The sequence below is a fragment of the Protomyctophum parallelum genome (genome assembly GCF_964188405.1).
Source record: "Protomyctophum parallelum genome assembly, chromosome: 12".
NCBI lineage: Eukaryota > Metazoa > Chordata > Actinopteri > Myctophiformes > Myctophidae > Protomyctophum > Protomyctophum parallelum.
Genome location: NC_139712.1, coordinates 45615593 through 45626507, shown reverse-complemented (window position 1 = coordinate 45626507; position 10915 = coordinate 45615593). Strand labels below are relative to the sequence as shown.

Here is a 10915-nt window from a genome sequence, read left to right as displayed (position 1 = left end):
TGGGCAAGTGGATATGTTTTTCGCGCAAAACTAATGCTTGGAATGGATTCAGAATCATGAATACTAGAGTTTGACATGTCACATGCTACTTAAAGTATTATGAAATGTTGCCTTATATTGGTTGTCTATGGTGGGGTATACAAAAATGGCCATAACTTTTTTTCGCAATCCCCCCACACAACAAACTTTCGACATACAAATCGAAAGTATGTCATGACATGGTCCTCTCAAATTTTGGACGGCTGGCTCCCGGCTAATAGCTAAATCATTAGAGCATGCTACATCTGTGCAAAATTTGACACGCTCTCTCTCTCACCCTCCACTTTAGTCTCTATCTCGACAAGATGGACTACATGAATGTACAGTACTCTTGATTATGTTATATACATTGTATGATATTTACTTTTGTTTAATATTTTGTTGTCAGCGTGGAAATAAATTATATTGTACTGTACATAATGAATAATCCCGTAAGGAATGGGCTGCAAAAGGCAGTCAGGCGCGTAAATAAAATCATTCATTCGTTGATTCGTTCATTCATTCATTCATTCGTTCATTCGTTCATTCATTCATGCACCCACAAAACCTCCAACACAACTCAGGCGGGCAGCTCGCAGTCGCACAGGACACTGGGCAGCTCGCACTCGCACAGGACACAGCAGCAGCAGAAGATCTCCTTGAAGGTCTTGCGCATCTCCTGGCTGCGGAAGGCGTAGATGATGGGGTCGATGACGGAGTTGCACATGATGAGGATGAGGTAGAGGTTGAACTGCGACATGAAGCAGACGCAGTAGGCGTTCCACGGGCACGAGATCTTGAGGATGAGGTGCAAGAAGAAGGGCGCCCAGCACACCACGAACACGCCCAGCAGGATGGTGATCGTCACAGCGCCCTGCATGTTGGCGCTCGCGTGCACGAGGCCGCCGCCGCCTGCCGCGGCGTCGTTGTTCCCCGGCAGCACGGCGATGCGTTGGACGTGCAGCCGCGCCAGCAGGAACATGTGCACGTAGAGCGAGGCCATGAGGCCGAGCATGGAGAAGAACATGGTGATGAGGCACACCAGCACCGTGGTGCTCTTGGAGTACACGATGAAGAGGATGCCCGACGCCGTGCAGCACGACCAGATGGCCGCGATGACTGCCAGCGCCCGGCGCATTGTCACGATGTTGTGGTAGCGCAGCGCGTAGAAGATGGTGATGTAGCGGTCTACGGCGATGGCCAGCAGCGAGCAGATGGAGGCGAGCAGCGAGCTGCAGATCAGGGAGTCGAACAGGTTGTCCATGCTCTTGATGACGGCGGCGGGGATGCTCACGCTGCCGCCGTTGATCAGGGCGATGACGATGGTCTCGGAGGCGTTGGACACGCTCACCTATAGGGTGGTCGGTGATATGGGGGGGAAAAAATCACACCTGTGTGAACTGAGTGGTGCAACTCCCGCCTCTCCCCCCTCCTCTCCTCTCTCTATCTCTCTCTCATTAGCAGGCAACAGTGCAGCACTAATACTATCTCTCTCTCTCTCTCTGTTTCTGGCACAACAGCGCCCCTACTGGTACAGTAGTCATAGTCATACTGGTGCTCATGAACCAACACATACGGCACACACATAGGTGAACACGGACATTGCTGTTCCTTGGAGTGGTTGCACCACTCAAAATAGAATATCACCATTCGTTTTCCAAGCAGTATCACGATCCACGATGTTATCGCAATTCTTTTTCATGTAGGTTTTTTTAGGGTTATTTTTTAAGTCACCTATCAGTATAACCAAAATAAAAATAAAATCCATTTGGGCCAAAATACTTTTTTGGTCGAACAAAACCGTCGTTCTACGTATATAACGGCAAATCATAGAATGTGCCTTCACTATATCATAATATATAAATATATATATATGCTGTATCTGAAAAGGCATATCGTGGAGACAATATCGTATCATCTCGGCGATATTTACCACCATATCACCCCAACCCTACGCTGTATGATGCGAAGCCTGCAGAGCTAGTTCAGGCAGGCAACTCGTGAGCACACCTACCTGTTGTTGCGAACGCATTGAGCACTAACTATGAGACCTAGCAGAACATGTCTGTCTGTGTGTCACGCTGTAACACCACCCGCCCGCCACCAGAGGGCGCAGCTGTATCACACACAAAAAACACACACACACACACACACGCACACGCACACGCACACACAAACTTAACTTAAAAAAACGTAACTTGAAAAAGAAAATCTTTACGAGCTAAATTTACGAGCTGCGTTCGCTTCCCGCGTTTGCGCATCTTACTTGTACTCTTTACCTGATCAGAGCGGCTATTTAAACTGCCTTTAAATCTGCCTACCTGCTCATTCCTGGCTTCTCTTCTGCTGAGTGGTATTGCACGGCTGCTGCTTCTGTCTCCCTGCCTCGCTTCATATATCTATGCTCAATAAATATATATTCTAAATTCACTCCCAAGAGTTGTCTGACTCACCAGCATGTCGGCCACGGCCAGGCTGAAGATGAAGAAGTACGTGGGCGAGTGGAGGTTACGGTTCTTCACGATGGCGGTGATCACCAGCATGTTCTCCAGCATGCTCACGATGCCGAGGGTCAGGAACACCTCCGTGGAGATGATCAGCTGCTCGTAGCAGCTGCCCGCCGATGAGTCCTTGCTGTGGTGCATGCTGGGCAGCATCGTGGTGGCCAAGCTGTGGTTCCTGCCGTGTCTGTGAACTAGTGCATGATGCTGCTGCTGCTGCGATGTGCCGTTCATGATGTCTGGTCAACTCCTTTGTCCTTCTTCTATGTTAAGAATGTATGAAGAGCAGAGAGAGAGGTTATAGTTAGAGAGAGAGAGTGTGTGTGTGTGTATGTGTGCACGTGTGTTTAAGAGAGAGGTAATGAGCGCATAGTGCACACACGTACTGTATGTACTACATACTGACCGAGTACTCACACATTGCAGGCATGCGGACAGATCAATACTTGCCAGCTTCTGTGATGCTCTCTCACTCGCTCCTGCATTTTATCCCCCCCCAGTTGTGTGTGCGCACAGTCGCACACACAACTGGCTCCTCCTCCTGCTTCTCTCTCCTATGAGCTCTCTTGCAAATAAAAGAGGAGCACAGTTTGCATTTCATCTTGGATTTTCTTCCAATTCACGTTGTACAAATTAGTTTTGAATAAAATGGTCATTAACCCATTTAGACCTGTGGCCGATAAAAAAATAAACATGTTTCTATGTCAGTGGTACTCAACCTTTTTCATTTCAAGGACCCCCAGTGTTATCTGTATTTGGCCAGCCCCCATCTGAAAATATGTAGTTCCAGAGACCCCCCAGAAGTGACTCCCTGCTCATTACTCCCTGCTCATTGCTCCTCAATGAGGGCTCATTTGAATCGTGTCGCCCCCCTGGGGGCGTCTTTGGGGGTCTCAAGGTTCGGGGACCCCCAGGGACCCCCAAATGGTAACTCTGTCATTTCTCTACCGTTTTGGACGGGGGTGGGCTCGTTTGAATCGTGTTGCCCCCCTGGGGGCGTCTTTGGGGGTCTCAAGGTTCGGGGACCCCCAGGGACCCCCAAATGGTAACTCTGTCATTTCTCTACCGTTTTGGACGGGGGTAAGCTCATTTGAATCGTGTCGCCCCCCTGGGGGCGTCTTTGGGGGTCTCAAGGTTCGGGGACCCCCAGGGACCCCCAAATGGTAACTGTCATTTCTCTACCGTTTTGGATGGGGGTGGGCTCATTTGAATCGTGTCGCCCCCCTGGGGGCGTCTTTGGGGGTCTCAAGGTTCGGGGACCCCCAGGGACCCCCAAATGGTAACTCTGTCATTTCTCTACCGTTTTGGACGGGGGTGGGCTCATTTGAATCGTGTCGACCCCCTGGGGGCGTCTTTGGGGGTCTCAAGGTTCGGGGACCCCCAGGGACCCCCAAATGGTAACTGTCATTTCTCTACCGTTTTGGACGGGGGTGGGCTCATTTGAATCGTGTCGCCCCCCTGGGGGCGTCTTTGGGGGTCTCAAGGTTCGGGGACCCCCAGGGACCCCCAAATGGTAACTCTGTCATTTCACAACCGTTTTGGACGGGGGTGGGCTCGTTGGAATCGTGTTGCCCCCTGGGGGTGTCTTTAGGGGTCTCAAGGTTCGGGGACCCCCAGGGACCCCCAAATGGTAACTGTCATTTCTCTACCGTTTTGGACGGGGGTGGGGGCTCGTTGGAATCGTGTTGCCCTCTGGGGGTGTCTTTGGGGGTCTCAAGGTTCGGGGACCCCCAGGGACCCCCAAATGGTAACTCTGTCATTTCTCTACCGTTTTGGACGGGGGTGGGCTCATTTGAATCGAGTCGTCCCCCCGGGGGCGTCTTTGGGGGTCTCAAGGTTCGGGGACCCGCAGGGACCCCCAAATGGTAACTCTGTCATTTCACAACCGTTTTGGACGGGGGTGGGCTCGTTGGAATCGTGTTGCCCCCTGGGGGTGTCTTTGGGGGTCTCAAGGTTCGGGGACCCCCAGGGACCCCCAAATGGTAACTGTCATTTCTCTACCGTTTTGGACGGGGGTGGGCTCATTTGAATCGTGTCGCCCCCCCCCCCCCCCCCCCCCCCCGGGGGGCGTCTTTGGGGGTCTCAAGGTTCGGGGACCCGCAGGGACCCCCAAATGGTAACTGTCATTTCACAACCGTTTTGGACGGGGGTGGGCTCGTTGGAATCGTGTTGCCCTCTGGGGGCGTCTTTGGGGGTCTCAAGGTTCGGGGACCCCCAGGGACCCCCAGGAATGAACAGTCAATGAACACAACACAGTTACAGGGCTAGGCTCATGACAACGTCCGACCCTCTCAAACAGTAATGTGTGGTGCGGTTGCACACGACGCTCCACTGCGTCACGAGGTTCTTCACTTCTCGCCAAGTGACGAAACGGATTGGTAGCCTCTTGCTTCTGATCTGATGTGTTTAAAGGTCTGAAGTAAAATCAGCTAAATTTGCATGTGCTTAAATTCACATTTAGAATTTTCTTCAGATGTCAAAGTTTTCTGAGATGATAGAATGGTGATGGATGATGATGCTCATGGAAGGGGAACCTTCTGAAAGCTTCATGGGCAAAGATAATTAACTTTAAAATAATAATAAAACGGTCAAAATGACCTCTCAGACCTTCTAGTGTAAAATGTGAATTATGAACCAAAGTTTATTTGTATATACAGTAATGAAGGTAATATGACATCAACTCCAATACCACATCTGACATACAACCCCACATTAATACTCATAATTGACTGCAGCCAAACATTTGTAGTCCTTAGCAGTTTAACATGCAAGAAACTCACACACAAATCAATGGACAAAAACAACACAAAACTGTACCTTAGTAACTTCACAGTACTTGTAAGAGGAAATTGTTTTGTTTGCTTGGTATTTCTTGGTATGACGCTATGAGCCACATTGCAGATGCACAAACTGTCAACACGCGTGCGCGCGCGGGTGCCAATTCTCACCTTTGTCGAAGCATAGGTCTATCTGTCATTAATCCGACCATTTTATTACATTAAATAAAGATCTGTCTCGGCTGATGATCTGTCCATGAAAGCAAACAGCACGGTCAGGATGACATGTGACATGACAGCGCACAAGAGAGAAAATAACAATAATTGACTGGATACGGTAGGCTATAATGAGTCCATAAATGCACCATTTACCCGCACCCGGGCGTTCACTCCATTTGCTCGTGCGTATGTGTGTGCGTGTCGTGTGTGTGTGTCAAAGTCAGAAGTTCTTTGTTTTTCTTTTTTAATACAGGTCATATTTCTATCCTTTTATTAAATACAAATAAACTTATACATGATGTACATCTGTCTCGCCTGTTATTCTTGCTTTGTCTGCCATCTGGAATAGAGAGATTCCGGTTTTTTTCGGAACCGGTGGGGAATGTAATTATGTAAAGGGAGGCTGCCTTGCGCACAGCGAGAGAGCGAGAGCGATAGAGAGAGAGAGAGAGAGAGAGAGAGAGAGAGAGAGAGAGAGAGAGAGAGAGAGAGAGAGAGAGAGAGAGAGAAGCTGAATAATTCCGGGAAAGTGCCTTCTTCTATGATTGATACTTTGATAGGACAGCCCACTTAATTTCATATAATTATTCCCACTGTAGGCTGCGTGTCAATTTTATCTTTGAACAGTGTATAGGCTCTAATGTTGTCTCATACACAATTAAAAAATCTGAATTGGCTGTAATTATTTGCTTCTTAGCAAAACTGAACATGTATGCATATATATACCGGTATGCAATTACATGCTGGACATATCTGTTGCGTGTGTGACTGTGTGTGTGTGTGTGTGTGTGTGTCTCCAATTCTTGTGCCCACGTAACCACGTCATTGCAACATAGGTAGGCCTGTAACGGACCCACAGAGACCCCTTTTCCACCGGTTGGTTCCCAATGGGAACCGGTTCAGTTCTTTTTGGTTTTTAGTCCATGAGCCAGAGCTCCAAAATTGGTGGGCAAACTATACCCTATATTAAATTATTTATAGGATCAACACAAGTAAATTAATACATGATAACCCTTCCACAGTAGTAGCTTTCTCATATTTTTGATTATTTTGCATATTTTCCTACATAATGCCTCATCTGCATTATTTAAAAATGTAAAATCTGTAATACAATAAATCATTGTCTTTGTGTAAGTACTCAATTGTGGAAGTTTAATGGTGATAACAATCTAAAATAGGTATGGTTTTGCCCACTCAATTCATAATTAACGTTTCAATTTTTGGAGCTCTGCCTCATGGAATAAGAACTAAAAAGAACTGAACCGGTTCCCATTGGGAACCAACCAGTGGAAAAGGGGCCAGGGAGGTTTCCATGGTCAATTTGTGTTTTCTTTGAGCTTTTATTTTGACGTGTTTCCTGCCCCAAGTCAGTTCTCCAGAGCCAAATTCCAATACCCAAAATCCCGGCCACTCGCTCACTCCCACTCCAGCATGGCAAATTATGGTGAAATTTGTGACCTGCTGAAATATGTTACCATCTTGTGGACTTCACACAACTACATGGAGGTCTTTAAATATGTGGCCTAAATACAGTTAGGTTGAACTTTGCTAATGAACAAACTGCAACGATTTTCATTCGGACACTGACATTATGTGATGTCTGCAAGATTTTCACATATTTCAGCAGGTCACCAATTTCACCGTAACACCACCATGCTGGAGTGAGCGAGTGTGAGTGAGCGAGTGGCCGAGATTTGGGGTATTGGAATTTGGCTCAGGGCTTTCCTTGTAAGGATTTCCAGCACACAGGGCCAAATCAGTTTAATTGAAATGATCAAGTTCACCTGTGACTGTGAGGACAACGCCCAGGATGGGGCTGCAGATAGCAGCACTTGATCATAAATGCCACCTGCCAACCTCAGTGGTAAGAGGATTGAGGAACAGATACTGCCATGAGAAGGAATGGCAACACATGGAGAAGTTTGTCAAGGAAGGAACTAAGGACGGATGGCCAAAAGAGCCCTGGAACAAACTGCACATGCCACTGTATTAGTGCCTGGCTGGAAGGGGAACAAGGTTAATACCTTTATTTGACATATCTTGTATTTTCACTGCTTATGAATTTGATGGGCTTTATTGTTGTTTGTCATGGTTGATACAAAGGGGGTTTTTGAGTTATGTTTCACAGTAAAAGGTAAACCGTGATTAACATTGATTATGGGTTCATGTGAACATTTATGTTTATGTTTGTTTAGGTTTACTGTATATGTCTCAACCTTTGCTGTGTTTGTTTATGGATTTATTGATTTACTTATGTTATGTATATTTATCTTTTCTCAGTTTCTACGGTGAATTTTGAAATAAAGTATCAGTCAAAATCATCAGTCAGTCTTCAACCTTATTGGCCAGCTGGGTCCGCTACAAGGCCTATAGTAAATTTGACTTGCGCAGCAGATGGGAAACGAAGAAAAGGATGACCAAAGACGGCGAAAAGTGGAAGCGCTCTGTGAAGTCCTATATGTGCCACACTGTAGGCCTTTGTTTTATTATGCAGCATAAGCCTCTAAGGTGTATCAGCGATACAAAATCTTTAACGATTTTGTATCGCTGATACACCTTAGGCTACGTTGCAACGGGCCGCGCGGCCCTCAACACAGTTGACAGTTCAGCACCACGGACAGTTCCTGATCACAGATAGACCGCTCATCAGATAGACCGTTAATTAAAATTGGTTTTACATGTTGCAAATAAAGAATTCCATTTGCCACGGCCAATGAGTTTGGGGCGGTCATCCAATTAATTGGAAACGGGTGATAATCATTCAAGTTTGCGTCTATAAATTAGCGTCCCACCGGAATTAAAATTTATTTTCCAAAAAAAGTCAAGCCATGGCAGCACCATATGTCCAGATAGCCAACAGTCGCGGAGGGAAAGCCCTCATTGTGGAGAATTTCAGATGTGTTCGCAATAAATCGAAGCCAGATAAGATTTATTGGCGATGTGCCCACCGCGGGTGCAGAGTTTTTATGCACACGGGGTGGCTGGATCTCGAGGCCGATGATCCAGCCATCGTCGTGCTGAGGCCTCCAGGAGACCATGCCCACCCACCGGAGGATGACCTCGTGGCCACCACAGCTTCTTGTTTACTGTGAGTAAATGCCTAAATTCTAAATTGCAGGTCGCTGCGGATCCCACCCTGCCCATCAAGCGGGTCTATGACCACGTGGTGGCGCAAATGGCAGCAGCAGCACAGCACCACATCCCTCCCTTCCATGCCGTGAAGAGCAGGCTGGAGAGACGGCGGGCGGGCCTGATGCCTCCCATCCCGCAAAACCTGCAGGAGGTCGCCGTGAACGGCGAGTGGGCCCAGACCTGGGGAGGGGACGAGATCCTCACGAGGCACAACCTCCAGCACGGGTTGCACATTTTTGGGACCGATGAAAATGTGTCCAAACTCGGCCAGTGTGACCAGGTTAGAATCCCTCTCCCACATAATTAATTTAAATAATGTAATATTATCAATGCTTGAAAAGGTGCTGGTCAAAATGTTGAATAATGGGTATCCATGGAACTGTGTGTGTGTGTGTGTGTGTGTGGTTTGGCACAAATTGGCAGTGAAGTAATTTTCCATAGAAATAGCATATTCTGTCAGTATCGATCAATTTGTTCACATATATTTGGTTTATGCAACATATTTAAACATTTTGGTCTCTGATCCGGACCTTCTAAGCAAACTTTTGGGTGTGGAAGATAGGCTTAAGGCTGCGCATATTAGATACTACTCACAAGGAAGATAACATGAAAATATTGGATTAGTAGCCTACTCACAAGGAATATTGAAAATAACAAGAATCATATAGCCTAGGCCTATATAACAACTAATAATACAAATAATAAGATGATGACAACAATGATGATGATGATGACAATGTTTATAATACAATATATGTGACAAGCATTATATTATTGAGTTTTAATATTCCCACTGGGCAACACGTGACTACGCAGCATGCAGGCTATATAATCTTATCGATCATTGAAGAAGACTCGCTGTCCGGCAATCATACTCTGTCATCAGTATAATAATAATAATAATAGAGATAGAGTCTGTCTGTCAGACAGACATCTCGACCGTACACGCACATGCACGCAGTGGGGTGGTGGGGGGGCTGGATTGATGTACGTATCGGAGGCGGGGGGGGGGGGGGGGGGGTCAGAGTGGCGGGGTCTTTCCCAAAGTGGAGAAACCCCGCCATTCCGATCAATAGGGTTCGGAATAGCGTTGTGTTTAATCGTCGGAGTGGTGGGGTCTTTCCCAAAGGGGAGAAACCCCGCCATTCCGATCAATAGAAGTCAATGATCGGAATGGCGATGCGTCGGAATGCCGCTCTGTTCCCTGGGGGTCCCCGAACCTTGAGACCCCCAAAGACGCCCCCGGGGGGCGACACGATTCAAATGAGCCCACCCCCGTCCAAAACGGTAGAGAAATGACAGAGTTACCATTTGGGGGTCCCTGGGGGTCCCCGAACCTTGAGACCCCCAAAGACGCCCCCAGGGGGGCGACACGATTCAAATGATCCCACCCCCGTCCAAAACGGTAGAGAAATGACAGAGTTACCATTTGGGGGTCCCTGGGGGTCCCCGAACCTTGAGACCCCCAAAGACGCCCCCAGGGGGGCGACACGATTCAAATGAGCCCACCCCCGTCCAAAACGGTTGAGAAATGACAGTTACCATTTGAGGGTCCCTGGGGGGTCCCGGGGGGTCCCCGAACTTTGAGACCCCCAAAGACACCCCCAGGGGGTCGACACGATTCCAACGAGCCCACCCCAGTCCAAAACGGTTGAGAAATGACAGAGTTACCATTTGGGGGTCCCTGGGGGGTCCCCGAACTTTGAGACCCCCAAAGACACCCCCAGGGGGTCGACACGATTCCAACGAGCCCACCCCCGTCCAAAACGGTTGAGAAATGACAGTTACCATTTGGGGGTCCCTTTGGGCGTCCCCGACCCTTGAGACCCCCAAAGACGCCCCCAGGGGGCAACACGATTCCAACGAGCCCACCCCCGTCCAAAACGGTTGTGAAATGACAGTTACCATTTGGGGGTCCCTGGGGGGTACCTGGGGGTCCCTGGGGGTCCCCGACCCTTGAGACCCCCAAAGACACCCCCAGGGGGCAACACGATTCCAACAAGCCCACCCCCGTCCAAAACGGTTGTGAAATGACAGAGTTACCATGTGGGGGTCCCTGGGGGGTACCTGGGGGTCCCTGGGGGTCCCCGACCCTTGAGACCCCCAAAGACACCCCCAGGGGGCAACACGATTCCAACGAGCCCATCCCTGTCCAAAACAGTTGTGAAATGACAGAGTTACCATTTGGGGGTTTCTGGGGGGTCCCCAGGGGTCCCGAACCGCCTGTCGGACCTACCGACCGACTGTCGGACTTACCGACCGACCGTC

The 10915-nt window shown here is 48.6% G+C and overlaps 1 protein-coding gene across 1 annotated transcript; it reads right to left on the bottom strand.

Annotated features, from left to right (window-relative positions):
* Positions 1-598: 598 nt before the first annotated feature.
* Positions 599-2753, bottom strand: LOC310867688 (melanocortin receptor 4-like; the record flags this gene model as incomplete). The annotated part of the gene is made up of 2 exons (XM_083777805.1): positions 599-1369; positions 2472-2753. 2 exons carry the CDS (start codon positions 2751-2753, stop codon positions 599-601), a joined length of 1053 nt encoding a protein of 350 aa, XP_083633931.1.
* Between the last annotated feature and the right edge of the window lie 8162 nt (positions 2754-10915).